At 41.1% G+C, this 17,943-nt stretch overlaps 1 protein-coding gene and 1 pseudogene across 1 annotated transcript in view; one reads left to right on the top strand and one right to left on the bottom strand.

Moving 5' to 3' along the window:
• The window catches only part of LOC104864690 (cytochrome c oxidase subunit 5A, mitochondrial), a 13,446-nt gene extending 297 nt beyond the window's left edge, over positions 1–13,149 (top strand). The window contains exons 2-6 of the mRNA XM_010627880.3: positions 234–339; positions 4,218–4,357; positions 6,055–6,176; positions 10,180–10,300; positions 12,979–13,149. Coding sequence (XP_010626182.1) covers positions 234–339; positions 4,218–4,357; positions 6,055–6,176; positions 10,180–10,293 — 482 coding nt within the window. The 3' untranslated portion in view covers positions 10,294–10,300; positions 12,979–13,149. The remainder of the gene's footprint in view (positions 1–233; positions 340–4,217; positions 4,358–6,054; positions 6,177–10,179; positions 10,301–12,978) is intronic.
• Positions 13,150–13,635: 486 nt separating this feature from the next.
• Positions 13,636–15,203, bottom strand: LOC104863838 (annotated as a pseudogene).
• Positions 15,204–17,943: the final 2,740 nt, after the last annotated feature.

Raw genomic sequence — 17,943 nt, 5'->3', positions numbered from 1 at the left:
GGTGTCAGGGTCGGGGCCGCCCGCACCGTGTGGGCCTGGGGGTGCAGCCCTGCTTCAGCCTTCGGTCCGGGACCGCAACTAGGTGCCGACCCGGGGCCATCTGACCGTGGCTCCCTGGCGAAGGTGACATTGAGCTCCCGCCTCCACCCCCCCCTCCCGGTTTCTCGAGGACACTTGAGCTTCCGTGTGGGTCGCAGGACAAGGACCTCGTTAACGCTTTGTCACCTTTACAGCCAGGGTCCTCTTAGGGGCGGTTGAGCTGTCTCCTGATTCCTCCACGTTCAAAATGGCTCGATTTGTGTGGCTGTGTCCTGCGGTCTGGGAGCTTGATGCTGGCGGGTGTTGTGACCACATTACTGTCTCGAATCTTGTGTGCCAAATACCCAGGAGTCCTGGATTCTATAAATATGGGGGGAAAAGCTTCGTGCTCCCCCCGCTTCAGTTTGGAGGCCTGGTTGTTGGAGGCGAAGTGTTGCTAATTCTTGTCTCTTATTTTCCCTTTTCTCTTGTGTGTTGCTGGAGATTCTGTGTCCAGCACTGTACTTTGAATCATCATCGCTGCGCCTAGTTTGGCCCATGGTGGTAGTGTACACTGCATTATGAAACCTATGTTTTGTGTACGTGTATTTTAAAGATAAACTCAAAAAGGAACAGCAGTATTTGCTTGACTAGGGATTTTAACTATGGAACTGGAAGAATATTTTTGGCTTCATTTAATTTGGGTTTCATTTTTTATTCTGTATCATAGAACCATAAGTCTGGAATGCAATGTAGAGACCATGGTGATTATTTTATACAGAAGAGGACACAGACTCACCTTGCCAAATTATTTCTTTTTTTTTTTTCTTCTTCTCCTTCTTTTTTTTGGTTTTTTGAGAGACAGGGTCTCACTATATAGTTGAGACTGACCTGGAACTCACTGTGTAGCCCAGGCTGGTCTCGAACTCACAGTGATCCTCCTGCCTCAAGCCTCCTGGTTGCTGGGATTACAGACATGCTTCACCATGCCCGGCAGCCCAACTGATTTCTTTATTAGTGGTGGAACTATTTTCTGTTTCTTATCTGTAATTGTCAGATTTGACCCATCTGAAAGGGTTTTTTAGTTAGTTTGTTTGAGACAGGGTCTCCCTATGTAGGTTAGCCTGGCCTTGAACTCATAGCAATCCTCCTGGCTCTTGTGAGGTTTTTTTGTTTTTGTTTTTGTTTTTGTTTTTAATTTTATTGTAATGTTCCTGCCTGTGGCTCCTGAGGGATTACAGGTCTAGGCCACCATGCCATTTCCTTTTTTCTATAGATAATGTTTTAGGATATGTCTCAATCCTAAACTGGATATGATGATTAAACAGCTGTAATCCCAGCACTCTTGAGAGGCTGTGGCTGGAAGATCTCAAGTTGGAATTCAGCTTGGGTAACTTTGTGACCTTGTGAGACCATGTCTCAGGATTAAAAATTAATAAAGCTGGGCTGGGGATTTGGCTCAGTGGTTCTAGTGCCTGCCTCGCAAGCTCAAAGACCTGGGTTTGATCCCCGGTACCACCAAAAAAAAAAAAAAAAAAATTAAAGGGATGGGAAGGTAGCTTAGTACAAAGGCTCTAGGTTCAGTAATTATTATTGCCCAAAAAACACATCTAAAACAAATTTCTTTCTAAGTTTTATAGCAGATTTGAGAAATGCCAAGAGGTATTTCCCAAAAGGCAAAGTATAGAGTTAAGAAGTGTCTTACTTATTTTATTTGTTGGTTTATTTCCTAGCATTCAATTTACTTTCCTGAGTAAAATTAAACTAAAAAGGGTTATTTCAGGTGTTTGTGTCACATACCTAATCATTTGCCACAAGGAGGCAGTACTGATTACAGTCAATTTTTGTCTGTACGTTCTTGGACATGTTGCTTAACCTTATGATTCTGTTGCTTCTCTAAAATCAGATTAAATTTAGGTAGTTGTGAGGTTTAAATGGGATAATGTAATTCTTATCACTTTGCCTGGTACAGATGCTTAAAGATAGCCATGTTTTAATGAAATAAGATCTAGTAAACCGCAGTTAGTCAGTTTTGTCCTGTGAACATCATAGTGTGAACCTAGACACAAACCTAGCAAGTCTAGCCTACTTCATACCTAGGGTATATGGTATATTTTATCTACATGTGGTCTGTCATTTGTGTACAGTGTTATGCAACCTACAAGCTGTACATACTTTATTGTGCATTTCACTTTTATATATTAAAGGTTGAAATTTGTTATCAGTATGAGACCTTAAGTATTTTTTGCAAGTGAAAGTCAAAAGAGTTAAATTTCTTAGATGAGGCTATCTAGGAACAAAAGAGAACATATTATCCTGGTATGGTGGAGCATGCCTGTAATCCCAGCACCGCAGAGGCTAAGGCAGGAGGATCGCAGTAAGTTTGAGGTGAGCCTGGACAACATAGTGAGTGCAAGTCCATTTTGACCTACATAGCGAGGCTGTGTCTCCAAAAAAAAAAAAAAAAAAGCCATGTAATTTAATACCATCTAAATGCTAAAAAATGTTATAGAAATGTTCCCATTTTTCACAGCTGCTTACTTTTCTCCTTGGGAACCTTCTGGTTTGTATAAAAGCATTGAGTAATTATTTTCCATAATAGTTAGCCTTCCATGCCTCAAGTTGTACATGCTGTACTTTAATGAGATGGGGGTGTAGGGGACGTGCCTGTATGGTTTCCCTAGAGAAGAAAATGATGTTGGTTGTGACGGTACATGCCTATAGTCCCAGCTACTGGATAGACTTCCATGCCTGGCTTGTTTTGTGTTTTGGTTGCTTTTTTTTTTTAAACAGGGTCTTGCTATGTAGTCCAGGCTGTCTTTGAACTCACTAGGAAGCCCAGGCTGTCCTCAACTCACTGCGATCCTCACTGCTGCCCAAGTGCTAGGATTACACATGTTCCACCATGTCCAGTCTTTTTTGTTTTTTGTTTTTTGTTTGAGACAGAGTCTCACTGTACTTCAGGATGGCTTTGAACTCGTTCTCTAGCCCAGGCTGGCCTCCAACTTGTGGCAACCCTCCTGCTTCAGTTTCCCCATTGGTGGGGTTATAGTGTGTGCCATTTCACCTGGTTAAAATTTTCTATCCATCTGTCAGTATCTTGTCAGTATATATGTATACACTGTGAATCTGCTTAAGAACTATAGTGGATTTTGTTTGGAGGCAGAGTCTTGCTGTGTTGTCCAGGCCAACCTTGAACTGCTGAGTTTGAATACTCCCTGCCTCAGCTTTCCAAGTAGCTGGGACTATAAACATGTATCACCATACTCAACCAATAGTATTTTTAGTTAGGAATCAATTCTCTGCTATTGCAGAAATTCACAGAGTATGGAAACATAAAAGGAGATACAGCTTTTCCTTTCTAAAGATAACTCCTGTTAACAGCTTCAAGTGAGTTACACATTGGAGGATGTGAAGCACAAACATAGTTATATGATATTTCTGTTCTACTGATAATCTTTGCTTAATAATTTAAAAGATATATATCAGCACACAAGATCAATTTCATTTGACCTGTTGAATATTTTTTCTGCCACACATATATATTGATGCAAATCTTAATGCAGGCCTAGCATAGAGGTGCAGGCCCATGATCTCAGCACTGAGGGAGGCTGAGAAAGGAGAATCACAAGTTTGAGCCCAGCCTGGGCAACTTAGCACCTGAGCGAGACCCTGTCTCCATCAAAAAAGGGATGGGAAGCCAGGTGTGGTGGTGCACACCTGTAATCCGAGAACTCGGGAGGTTGAGGCAGGAGGATCGCTGTGAGTTCGAGACCAGCCTGGGTTACATAGTGAGACCCTGTCTCAAAAAAGGGCGGGGGGATGGGGTTGTAGTTTAGTGCAAAGGCTCTGGGTTCAATCCCTGTACAGTAAGTCCCCAATTTACAAATGAGTTCTGTTCCGTGAGAATTGTTTATAAGTCAGATTCATTTGTGAGCCAACAGTCTTACACAGTACACCAGTGAAAGTTTGCAACTCAGATGTGTCTAAGTCAGGGACTTACAATACTAGAAAAAAACAACCCCCCCCCCAAAACTGCACATACCTGTAATCCCAGCACTGAGGAGGCTGAGGGATTGCCACAAGTTTGAGGCCAGCCTGGATGAGACCCTATCTCAAAAAACTCCCCCCAAAAACAACAACAAAGAAAAAATAATGCATTAGGCAAGATACATTAAGTGCTGTCTCTGTACATAAAGTTATTGCTCTCTGTCTATTGTAGCTGTCCATTCGGCTCGCTGCTATTCCCATGGGTCACACGAGACAGATGAGGAGTTCGATGCTCGCTGGGTGACATACTTCAACAAGCCAGATATAGATGCCTGGGAATTGCGTAAAGGTAACTGGAACATAAACACATCTGTCAATTTTGGTGTGTAAATATTGTTTCCACTACTTTGTTGAAAATAAATACTTTGAAAATATGCATCATGTAAACTTTTCATGCAGCTTGCCGTTGGGAAAGTTTATGGCTTTGTAGTTTCTTGTGAAGCAGGGTTTTAAAGCAGACAGCGTTATTTTGTGTCATGGTTATTTGTTGTAGTGCTCTGTCCTTTGCACTATAGGGTATCTATAACCATGCTTGGCCTCTGCCCACTAGGCGTACACATACACACACACAAACCTGCAGTTATGATAACCAGAAATGTCTCCAGACACTGCCCAGTGTCCGGTGGGCAACAGAATCACCCGTCTCTAAACCACTGCTGTAAACACAGGACTTACTGGGTGTAACTCACAGTCTTGGGCCTTCTGGGTGATCTACATAGCACTCATTTGCTTCTCTTTTCTGAGGAATGTAGTGGTCTGCATTTTTTGTACTGGGGATCCAACTCAGGTCCTTATGCTTGCTAGGCAGGTGGCGGCACCACTGAGCTAAATCCCCAGTCCTAGTCTGAGCTTTTTGTTGTTGTTGTTGTTGTTCTTGATTGTAAATTGTTTTTCCCTGAGTATTAGTCTAAGCTAAAACTTGTTTTTTTTTTTAAGTTTGCAGATGTGCATTTGACCTGAATAAGTAGCACTAATGGTAACTAGTCATAAATTACTTAATTTATCTCAGACCAAGAATTAAGTACATATGCCTGTATGCTGGCATATTATTCACTTGTGTCCTTTGTTTAAATATTTTATTTTTATTTTTTTGAGTACCAGGGATTGAACTCGGGACCTCACGCTTGCAAGGCAGGTGGTGGAACCACTGAGCTAAATCCCTAGCCCTTGTTTAAATATTTTAAACAAAAGCAAGAAAGGAGTGCTTTAAATTCTTCTGCTGGAATGTAATGGCTCCATTTGCTGCAGCCATGGAAACTGTTGCTGAATAATTTGAAGTAGTAATGAGGAGGACAGACATTCTGTACCCTCATTTAAAGAATCTTCCATTTATGACATGCCATTTTGTGCAGACATGAAAGTAATTGTGGCCATTTTCTGGTTGGGTGTTTATATTCTTTACAACAATATTGCTGTGACAAAAAATACAGTAATACTGCTGTGTAATAGCTCCTTAATGTCCTCATTTGGGCTTCATTAGCTCTCTGTAGGCATTTCCCTGGTTGTTTGAGATTATTTGCCAATAGAATCTATCTTGAAGCATCCAAAAAATGAACATTGTGTTAAAAGTTAAAAATATGATTTGATGGCCAGGGATTTAGCTCAGTGACACTGCACCTGCCTCGCCAGCAAAAGGTCCTGAGTTCGAACTTTGGTACCCTGCCCTCTGAAGAAAAACATGATTTGAAAATTATTCTCTTTGAAGATAAATCTGCTAGTTATTAATGAAAATAGTGTTTGCATTTGAGAAAACACTGAGGTTTTTCCCTGCAGTTTGCATGCTGTTGTATAATTCTTTCCCACAAACTCTGTAAGAGCCACTGTGATCAGATCGTCTATGATCTGTAAAGGGAAATTCTCATTGCATAGATAATAGGCCCAAATAGAAGGTGACTATGACTGAGTCAGAATATACACAACTGTATTTTAGTTTAAGTGAGGATAATTATAATTCCATGCTGACATGCCTCCTTTTTAATTTGACAGGGATGAACACGCTTGTTGGCTATGATCTGGTTCCAGAACCCAAAATCATTGACGCTGCTTTGCGGGCATGCAGACGGTTAAATGATTTTGCTAGTGCTGTTCGGATTCTAGAGGTGGTTAAGGTGAGTGAAATAACAGTGCTGAAATTAGGCCGGGTGTGGTGACACACGTCTGTAATCCCAGCACTTGGGAGACTGAGGCAGGAGGATCGCTGTGTGTTCAAGACCAGCCTGGGCTACATAGAGTTCCAGGTCAGTCTCAACTACATAGTGAGACCCTGTCTCAAAAAACCAAAAAAACAAAAACAAAAAAAAAAACAGTACTGAAATTATTCCAGAAGTTGCTGGGCTGTTGATCAGGTTTCAGCATATTCTATTTTTGAATTTGTTAAAATACCTAAAGTAGTTTTTTAATAAGTAGAAGGCATGTACATTATAGTTAATTATGAAGGCCTTAAAAAATATGCATGAGAGCTGGACTCTTTGGCATACTCCTATAATCGTAGACGCCTGGAGGTAGCTGAGGCAGGAAGATTTGAGTTTGAGGCCAGCCTGGGCAATTTAGCAAAATTGTCTCAAAAAATAAAATGGGGGGCCAGAGATTTAGCTCAGTTATTCCACCACCTGCCTCACAAGCACAAGGACCTGGGTTTGATCCCTGGTACCAAAAAAAATAAATAAATAAATTAAAAAATAAAATGGGCTGGGAAGTAGCTCAGGGGTAGACTGCTTGCCTATCGTGGGCAAGGCCCTGAGGTTGTCCTCAGTATCTCACATATGCACCTAACAAACAATAAATTGTGATACCCTTTTATTTAGCAATTATATCTGTGAATTTGTCTTAAGAGCTAAGAAGCCTGATTTGGTGATATACTTCTGTAATTCAAGCACTCTGGGAGGCCGAGGCAGGAAGATTGCAAGTTCAAGCCCACCCAGGGCAACTTAGCAAGACTGTCTCAAAATTTTTTTTTGGTACTAGAGATAAAACTCGGGTCCTTGCACTTGCAAGGCAGGAAGCAGAACCACTGCACTAAATCCAGGGCCCTGTCTCAAAATTTTATTTTATTTTATTTTATTTATTTATTTATTTTGGGTTTTTTTGAGACAGGGTCTCACTATGTAGTTGAGACTGACCTGGAACTCACTATGTAGCCCAGGCTGGTCTTGAGCTCAGTGATCCTCCTGCCTTAGCCTCCCAAGTGCTGGGATTAGAGGTATGTGCCACCACCTGTCTCAAAATTTTAAAAGTGGGCAGGTGATATGGCTCAATGTGAAGGCCTGGGGTTCAAACCTTAGTTCTACCCCCCCCAACCTCCTAAAAATATGCAATTAAAAACATACAGAAGTTTCATTAGGAAGAGTATTCATTCTATGTATGGGGAGTGGTTTGAGACAGTGTCCTACTATGTAGCTCATGTTACCCTTGAATTCTTGCTCCTCCTGTCTCAGCTTCCCAAATGCTGGATTACAGTCCTGTTCCCACCAAACCCAGCTGTGTATTGGATCTTTTTTTGCTATCTGTGATGTGAAATTAAATGTTGTGTCAGGCATAGTGGCAAACACTTGTAATGCTAGCTATGTGGGAGGTTGAGGCAGAAAGATCACAAGTTTAAGACCAGTATTTCATCTTAGTGAGACCCTGCCTCCAAGTAAAAAGAGCTATGTAGCTTAGGGGTAGAGTGCTTGCTAGAACCACCAAAAAAAGAAAAAGAAGTTAAATGTCATTATTGTTTATTTTCTATGTTTTATTTTGAGATAGTCTCACTAAGTTGTCCAGGCTGAATTCAAACTTGTTTTTTTTTTTTTTTTTTTTTTTTTTATAACAAACAATAAATTGTGATACCCTTTTATTTAGCAATTATATCTGTGAATTTGTCTTAAGAGCTAAGAAGCCTGATTTGGTGATATACTTCTGTAATTCAAGCACTCTGGGAGGCCGAGGCAGGAAGATTGCAAGTTCAAGCCCACCCAGGGCAACTTAGCAAGACTGTCTCAAAATTTTTTTTTGGTACTAGAGATAAAACTCGGGTCCTTGCACTTGCAAGGCAGGAAGCAGAACCACTGCACTAAATCCAGGGCCCTGTCTCAAAATTTTATTTTATTTTATTTTATTTATTTATTTATTTTGGGTTTTTTTGAGACAGGGTCTCACTATGTAGTTGAGACTGACCTGGAACTCACTATGTAGCCCAGGCTGGTCTTGAGCTCAGTGATCCTCCTGCCTTAGCCTCCCAAGTGCTGGGATTAGAGGTATGTGCCACCACCTGTCTCAAAATTTTAAAAGTGGGCAGGTGATATGGCTCAATGTGAAGGCCTGGGGTTCAAACCTTAGTTCTACCCCCCCCAACCTCCTAAAAATATGCAATTAAAAACATACAGAAGTTTCATTAGGAAGAGTATTCATTCTATGTATGGGGAGTGGTTTGAGACAGTGTCCTACTATGTAGCTCATGTTACCCTTGAATTCTTGCTCCTCCTGTCTCAGCTTCCCAAATGCTGGATTACAGTCCTGTTCCCACCAAACCCAGCTGTGTATTGGATCTTTTTTTGCTATCTGTGATGTGAAATTAAATGTTGTGTCAGGCATAGTGGCAAACACTTGTAATGCTAGCTATGTGGGAGGTTGAGGCAGAAAGATCACAAGTTTAAGACCAGTATTTCATCTTAGTGAGACCCTGCCTCCAAGTAAAAAGAGCTATGTAGCTTAGGGGTAGAGTGCTTGCTAGAACCACCAAAAAAAGAAAAAGAAGTTAAATGTCATTATTGTTTATTTTCTATGTTTTATTTTGAGATAGTCTCACTAAGTTGTCCAGGCTGAATTCAAACTTGTTTTTTTTTTTTTTTTTTTTTTTTTTTTTTGGTATGAGGGATTGAACTTGGGACCTTGTGCTTGCAAAGCAGGCAGTGGAGCCACTGAGTTAAATCCCCGGCCCCTGAATTCAAACTTTGGATCCTCCTGCCTCAGCCTCCCAGAGTGCTAGAATTATAGACATGCACCACCAACCCTGGCTACAGAATATTTTTAAACATTTTAATTTTTAAAAATACAAATAAGGAGACCTAGAATTTGTTGACAGCAGAAGCATAGCAACTAGGCACTTCTTATTTCATTTGTCTTTTTAAGGCTTGCTCCTGGGGAGCTCTGTGATTATACACATATTATCATATGTGAGCGTCAAAATCCTTCAGCCCTGCCAGGCATGGTGGCACACACCAGTAATCCCAGCACTCAGGAGGCTGGGGCAGGAGGATTGCCAGAGTTAAGAGGCCAGCCTGAACTACATACATAGCAACACCCTGTCTCAGAAATCAAAAAATAAAAAATAAATCCTACCCTGGGTACGTACACTCTTTGAATGCAGCTCTCCATGAAGAGATACCACAATCTAAGAAAGACGTTCCAGGTCTGTCAGGTGGAGAGTGGCACTACTTTATCTAGAATGGATGAGATAATTAAGGTTTCTGTAGGCTGTCAATCCATTCAGCACTGGTAGTTAATTCAGTTAGTGGCTCAAACCGGAGGCAAATTAAAAAACTTTTCCTGTGTTAACTTAATTTTTCCTATTGCCTGCTGGGCACATTTAATTGCCTTTATAAACTTCTGTCATCACCACCATCTTTTCAGTAATTCCAGGCTTTAAAATTTTTTTTCTGGATTTAGTCTAATTGTCTTTGTTCTTAAAGTTTTTTTTGTTTTGTTTTGTTTTTTTGCGGAACCGGGGATCAAACTCAGGACCTTGCTTTTTGCCAGGTAGGCACTGGTGCCACTGAGCTAAATCTCCGGTCCTCAGAATATCTTTAAAACCTACCTGCAACAGTTCTCTTTATTGAAAAAATGACTTACTGTGAAAGTAGAAGCCATATCAATTCTGGCTGTAGGCCTCTATATATGATTAAAAGTGTTTTCAAAAGGCGGGCGTGGTGGCACAGGCCTGTAATCCCAGCACTCAGGAGGCTGAGGCAGGAGGATTGCTGTGAGTTTGGAGACCATCCTGGGCAACATAGTGAGTTCCAGGTCAGGCTCAACTACATAGTGAGACCCTGTCTCAAAAAAAAAGTGTTCTCAAGCTCATTTTGTTGAGACAGCTTTTCAGGATTTAGTGTGAATGTTTTCTTTTCTCAACAGGACAAAGCAGGACCTCATAAGGAAATCTACCCCTATGTCATCCAGGAACTGAGACCAACTCTGAACGAACTGGGAATCTCCACTCCAGAGGAGCTGGGGCTTGACAAAGTGTAACCTACAGGTGACAACAGTGCTGAGCTGGCAAAAGAGCCCAGGGCTGGGGCAGCCAGCTTGTAAGAGCTTTTCCTGCTGGAGGCTGGCTGGAAGCCTGGGGAGGGAGAGTGCTGCAGTGTTGTTAAATCGAAGGAACTGAAATTGTTCTTAGTTATCATTGAGCTAGGTATATGTAGCACACACCTGTAATCCCAGCACTCAGGAGGCTGAGGCAGGAGGATTGTCTGAAGTTTGAGGGCAGCCTGTGCTACACAGTGAATTGATTGATTGATTGATTGATTGGTACCAGGACCTTGTGCTTGCAAGGCAGGCAACAGAACCACTGAGCTAAATCCTCGGCCCTACACAGTAAATTTAAAACCAGCCTGAACTACATAGGGAGCCCCTGTCTCAAAAAAGCCAAAAAAAAAAAAAAAAAAGAATAAAGTTACCATTGCTCTCTTAATTGGAACAAAGCCAAGCAAAAGCCTCCTTTAATCTATGTAAACTGTTTGCAGCATAAAGAGTAGCACAGATAATCATCTAGTGAGCCCATTTGCCCACATCTTTGTTTTTAGATACTGTTTTGGCCACATTTCCTTAGTTTTTGCCCCATGAAGTGACTGATTTCACATAGAATTGGAGTATTATGTGTGCCTATAGTTTGTTTGTTTGTTTGTTTGTTTGTTTTTGTGGTACTGGGGTTTAAACTCAGGATCTTGCACTTGCAAGGCAAGCATGGTGTCACTGAGCTAAATCCCAGGCCCTGTTTGTTTTTTTGCCTATCCTTTTTAGTAACAGAATTATTAATTTTATTAATTTGATACTTGGGTTTTTGTATGCTTGAGTTAGAACTTAATGGTCAAGTAAATGTCCACTATTCAATAATGACTTACTGATACCTTGTTCTTTTTTTTTCCCCTTGTTCTTGATGGAAAGACAGATTGAGCAATAAAAACAGTCACAGGATTGGCTCAGCAGTGACTAGGTCCATAAAATCTTTTGTGAAACAGAAGATGGAGCTGGGGATTTAGCTTAGTGGCACCTTGCCTGCCTCATAAGCACAAGGTCCAGAGTTCAATCCCTGGTACCAAAAATAAAGTAAAACAGAAAATGCATAAACAGTGCCATGTTTTCATTTAACAGACGTGTACAGCGTGCATAGCTTTTACTGTACCAGGCATTGCTATAAGTGCTGTCTATGATTTTTCCCATTTTACTGTTACTGATGAGGAAACTGAGGCCCCATTCCAGGTCGTGGAGCTGTGAGGTAACCCGGAAGCCTAGCCCAGGGTCATTGCACATATTTACTGCAGCAGGCATTTCAAGACTTGGTACTTACAAAGGCCAATTGCTGTTCTGTAATGTTGCTCTGAGGGGAACTGCTGCCAAAAAGAAAAAGGAGTCTCTTTTTAAGACTAAACTGGAACTAAACTGTCATAAAAGTTTCAAAAACTAGATCCTAATTATTTAAGGAGTTAATGTGAGAGCACTTACAAAACAAGCAGCAGTGACCCTATGTGTAAGATATGTAGTTAGTGAACACCTCCTGAAACCCATCTGAGACACTCAGCAGCTGGAACACAGCACTTGCCTATCACAGGAGTTCATCCCCAGCATCACCCTTCAGTCTTTATCCTGACAAACTGAGCATAGATGCCTGAGTTTTGGGATCTCTTCAAAGCAATGGGCCTTTCTTTCTCTCCTTTTCTTCCTTTCAATTTGGTTTGGTTCCATTTTTTGAGACAGTCTTACTGTTTATCCTAGGCTGGCCTTGAACTCACAGGACCTCTTTCCTTAGCCTCCTGATCCTCCTGTCTCAGCCTCTGAGTGCTAGAATTACAGGATTCCACCCCCATGCCCGGTACAGTGGGCTTTTCATCTTTGCTTCCTCCCAAGCACAAACTCCCCAAAGCTGGTAGCTTATCATGATAATATGGGCATTGTTTTTTTGTTGTTGTTGTTTTTGGGTTTTTTTTGTTTTGTTTTGTTTTGTTTTTGCTATTACAGGTTTTTGTGGTACCATATGAGGAGAATACTAGATATCCAGAATAGAGGATTTCCTACTTATATTTTTATTATTTACTTATTTATTGGTGGTTTTTTGAGACAGGGTCTCACTATGTAGTTGAGACTGACCTGGAAATCACTATGTAGCCAGGCTGGTCTCGAACTCATAGCGATCTTCTTATATATATCTATCCCCAGGCCCCTACTTATATTTTCAAAGTTCTTGTCTATAGTTAATACCTTATAACTATTCCTTTAATATCTTATAAGGAATTCTGAAGAGGTTGCTTAAACTTGGGCTTTACTTTTCTATTACCAAACATTCCCAGTGATCCAGAAGATCTTTGGTACATAGAATGTATTCTAGCTGTAGTGACATTCCTTTTTTTGTTTTTGTTTTGTTTTGTTTTGAAACAGGGTCTCACTATGTAGTTCAGCCTGGCTTTGTATTCACATAGCTCAGGATTACAGGTATGCAGCACCACACCTGGCAACATACCTATTTTTTGTTTTTTTAGTTAAATCACTTTAGCTGGCATGTAGCTCAGTGCCAGAACACATGCTTAGCATATTCAAGGCCCTGAGTTTGATCCCTGGCACCAAAAAATAATACTAAAATTAAAATTTTAAAGTTTTTAAAAATTTTCTACCTTTTCTTAATTCTTTCCTGCTAATACTTTGTGTTTTTTCTTCTAGACTGGCTTCCTTCTCAAGGATTTCTTGACAGTGCTACTTGATTGTAAACAATCACCTGGAAATGCTGATGATAACATATTACCTTATTTGAACAAGTTTTCCTTTATTGAGTACCAAACCATGTGATGGTAACCTGGACTTTAATAAATGGGAAACAAGTTTGAACTGAAATTGTATTGCTTTATTCTTTGCATTGAGATGCAGAAAATGAAGTGGCCTAGGGCCTTTGCTTGATGTTGTGCCTTCCTACTCCTGGGAAAATTGCTTTGGTTCTTGAGGAGCCTCCACCCAGGAAAGCCAGCTTCATCAGCAGCTTTGCATTCTCTGCTGCAAAACCAGCTGATGCTGGAAGTCATTTGTCAATCATTTCTTCTCAATAGGGTCATCAGGGGACCCAGCCTTAGAGCCTGACTGAAGAAACAATGTGTGCCCTCCTGAGGCAGGTGGAGTCAAGTTCAAAGGTGGAAGATGGAAGTGTAGATGAAAATGAAAATCCTGGAATACAAGTGTGGTAGCCCTTGTACCTGGTGCCCTCTTGGTGTCCTCCCCTCCTCTCCTGTTCTTCTGCTAGCAGTTCAGGGTTCTCCTTGGACACCAGAGCATTTTGTGTGATAGGCCTGGAGACATGGTAATTAAAGGACAGGCATGAGGTAGCTTGCAGCCTGGTAAAAGGAAGACAGACAAGTTTCACTGCCTAACAGTGGTTGAGTTGTAAAACCCTCATAGTCGTGTTACTACACTCAGCAGTAGCCTCCTTCACCCTAACTCCAATTTTTTGTTGTTTGCTGTTTTTTAAAATGAATCAGTTATTTAGTTAGGTTCTTAGTAAGAAATTTAGAATACCAGTTTTTGAGGGTACTTGTCATTTGTCTGAGCAAAAAGGGATTACATATTACCCCAGAGCTGAGAAATAGCTTTGATTTTTGGTGAAATTCGTGAGTCCACTGCTTTCTGACCAACCTTGTACTGCTCTGAAATCTGGTGTCTCTCTGTGTTGAAGATCTCACTCTCCTGGTGTCTGGGCTTCTGCAGCTGCTTCTTGAAGTAAGCATCCATGAGGTTTCCAGGGATTTTCATGTGGCTCATATCAATTCTCGTGGAGGTGGTAATGACAGATTCCTGATGTGTTCTATGCAGAGGAACATGATTAAGTTAAGAGGCCCAGTCACAAGTAGCAAGCCACTGGCCAGCTGCTTCAGGAAAACCACTCTCTTGCCTCTGTGGCACCCACTGAGGATGCTGTAGATGGTACCAGGAGTGACAGTAGCTCAGTTTTCTCACGTGTTGACTGAAGGGCTTTTCGCTGTAGCTCAACAGCTTTTGTTGTAGGGTAGTATCGGCATTTTGCAAAGCTTAACCACCCAGGTACCTCCATTCTTGTCACCGCCAACTGGTTTTCTGACAGTAGCAAGAACCTTCTTTTTCTTCTCAACCTTGGATTTAGCAGCTTCGTACTTCCTCTTGTACAGAGCCTTTCTGGAATACATAGCAGATCAGGAGCATCTACCGATTCTTCTGACTAGGACAGGGTTTTGGGTTCAGTGAGGGTGCCCCTTCTTGGACTTCTTAGCCTTCACACTATCTTTTTTAACCATGCCTTCTTGGCTTTGGGTTTCTCCTCTTTGGTATCTGGCTTCTCAGCTTTTTTGCCTGTCATATTGTAAAATGGGAAAGAGCTCTTTGTTTTCTTGAGACAGGGTCTCACTATGTAGTTCAGGCCGGCTTTGAACTCACTGATCCTCCAGCCTCAGCCTCCCAAGTACTGGAATTGTAGGCTTACACCACCACAGTGCCTGAGAGTATTGACCTTTTACTCCTTCCAAAAGTCTGTTTTTCCTTTTGTTGTTGCTGGTTTTTGTTTTTGGTTTATTTGGGATATTAGGGATCAAGCCTAGGGCCTTGTATGTGCTAGACAAGTGGTCTACCACTGAGCTACACCCCTAGCCCTGTTTTTCCTAAGGACTAGATACATGCTACACTACACTACAATACAGAAAACAAGAATGTTAAAACTATATCTGACATTTAGCTTGGTGTTTGCTCAGTGATGTGTCTTAAAGGTTGTTATGACTATTATGACTAAGCATTATACTGAAAAATTAAGCTATAACTTTTTAACTTGTTCATATTATTTCCTATAAGAGCAGGCAGCCCATTGTGGCGGCTGTGCACATCTTTAATCCCAGCACTCTGGAAGACTGAGGCAAGAGGATCACAAGTTCTAGCCCAGCCTGGGCAATTTAGCCTAGCAAAACCTGGTCTCAAAATGAAGAATGAAAAAGGGCTTGGGCTGTGGCTTATTGTGAAGGCCCTAGGTTCAATCCCCAGTACCACAGACTTGGAAAAAAAAGGCAAACTATGACCCAGGACTAAATTTTGTCCACTCCTTGTTTTCGTATTTCATTCAAGGAAAGAATTGTGTTTTATGTCTTTAAATGGTTTGGGGTTTTTTTTGTTTTTGTTTTTGGTACTGGGATTGGACTCGGATCCTTGTGCTTGCAAGGCACAAGGCACAAGGCTTCAGGCCACCTGAACCGCTGAGCTAAATCCCTGGCCCTGTTTTTGTTTTTTTTGAGACTGACCTAGAACTCACTATGAAGCCCAGGCTGGTCTCAACTCACAGTGATTCTCCTGTCTCAGCCTCTCGAGTGCTGGGATTAAAGGCATGCACCACCACACCCAGCTCCTTTTTCATATTTTTATTTTGAAGCAAGGTTTCCCAGGCTGGGTTCAAACGTGGTCCTCCTGCCTCAGCCTCCTAGATGACTGGGATATAGGTGTGTGCCTTGCACCTGGCCTGTAGTGCATTATCCGTGGCTGCTTTGCATTATATTGTTATTGTGAGTAGCTGGGACAGAGACACTGTGACCCGCAAAGTCAAAAATATTTATCGTTTGGCCTTCAGCTGATTCCAGAAAAGTTTGCCAACCTTAATATTTTATATTAAATATATTATTATTTTATATTAAAATAATAGAAATAACTTTTAAAGCAAACTTCTAAATCAGAAGTCCCTTTTTGTTTCTCAGTGCTGACGGATTGAATCCAGAGAGCACCAAGTTACATTTCCAGCCTATTTTTTATTTAATTTGAGACAGGTTCTCATTAGATTACCCAGGCTGGAATAGCTAACTGTTAGAATTCTGTCCTAACAAAGAAGTCTCTTCTTTTCTTATGCTTTACTTTGAAAAGTCTCAAACTAATAGTTTGCTAATAAATTTAGCAAACCAATAAATTTGTCTACACCTCATATACATTTTTTTCCTGATAACTACTTATTTAACTTTTTGATTTGTTTTTTGTTTTTTGGGTACCAGGGATTGAACTCAAGATCTTGCGTTTACCAGGCAGGTGCTAATGCTGCTGAGCTAAATCCATTTAACTTTTTGAAAAATTAGTACATATTTGTCATACATATTGATCATAGTCTTCATAGGGAATTTGTACTTGTACATAATATATCTTAATTTTTTCCCCATTCCCTTTTAACTATTTAAAAGTAAGTTGCAGGGGCCAGGGATTTAGCTCAGTGGTGCTGCCACCTGCCTTGCAAAGCACAAGGACCCGAGTTCGATCCCCGGTACCAATAAATAAAGTAAGTTGCAGGCACGACACTTTACTCCTAAATACTCCAACAGACACATAAAAATAAGTGTTTCTTCCCACATAACTACACTACTTTAGGCTTAGAAGTTTGGCATATGGGATGTAGCTCAGTGGCACTGTGCCTGCTTGGCAAGCACAAAATCCTGAGTTTAATTCCTGGTACTGGTCAGGTGGGTGGGGGACCAAGAAGTTTGGCATAAACTGGGCACGGAGGTACACACCTGTAATCACTGCACTCCAGAGCCTGAGGCAGGATGATCAAGAGTTCAAGGTCAGTGCTGGGTGTGGTGGCTCATGCCTGTAATCCCAGCACTCAGGGAGGCAGAGGCAGGAGGATTGCCATGAGTTCGAGGTCGGCCTGCTTTTTGTCTCAAAAAACAAAACAAAACAAAAAAAGTTCAAGGCCAGCCTGGGTTACATATACCCTGTTTAAAAATACCAAAAATAAAAAGATTTGGCATAGCCAAGTGTGCTCCGTGTCTGTAATCCTAGCTACCTAGGAAGCTGGCAGGAGGATCACAACTATAGTAAGGAAAGGCTGTTAGACTTTGCTTTTTGAGATAGGGTAATTAGAAGAACTTGCCTAAAAAAAAAAGAGCTTGCCTCACAGGTTAAAAAAATAAAAAGGCTATAGCCCTGTGAGGAGACACTGGGTTCAATTTCCAGTACCAAAGTGGAAGGAAGAAAGGAAGGAAGCTGATCAAAAATATAGTAATGCTGGGCTGGGGATTTAGCTCAGTGGTGCTGGTGCCTGCTTCACTAAGCGCAAGGACCCGAGTTTGATCACTGGTAAAAAAAAATAAAATAAATAAATAAAAAAAATTAATGCTTAATTTTTAAAAATTATTACAATAAAAATTATTTAAAAATTATTACAATAAAGCCAGGTCCCAGCACTTGGGAGGCAGAGGCAGGAGGATTGCTACAAGTTTAAGGCAGGTCGACTACAGAGCAAGAAGACCCTATCTCAAAAAAACCTAAATAAATAAAATAATTACGGTAAAAGACATTGCCATTAATCCTCCCAGAATGTCCCCCATCACTTCAAATACACTTAGCTCATCATTTTTGCCACTTTCTGCATCGGTTCTGGAAGTGCTCTTTATTTAGTCAAGCTGTTGTGGCTGCCCCAGTGTCCTGAATCCATTCAAAACTTTCCCCTTTCATGGTCATTTTGACTGAGAAGAGCCAGAAGTCATCTGGATCCAGAATATGGTAGGTGAGGACACTATTTTTATTGGACTGAAATTGCCATAAACAGTTGATAGAGGGTGGGGGATTAGCTCAGTGGTTCTGCCGCCCGCCTTGCAAGTGTAACATCCTGAGTTCAATCCCTGGTACCAAAAAAAAAAAAAAAAA

The sequence above is a fragment of the Fukomys damarensis genome, unplaced genomic scaffold (genome assembly GCF_012274545.1).
Source record: "Fukomys damarensis isolate Sample0158 unplaced genomic scaffold, DMR_v1.0_HiC HiC_scaffold_25, whole genome shotgun sequence".
In the NCBI taxonomy this organism is placed as follows: Eukaryota; Metazoa; Chordata; class Mammalia; order Rodentia; family Bathyergidae; genus Fukomys; species Fukomys damarensis.
Note: the sequence above shows the minus strand (reverse complement) of the source record. Positions and strands in the feature narration are given on the sequence as shown.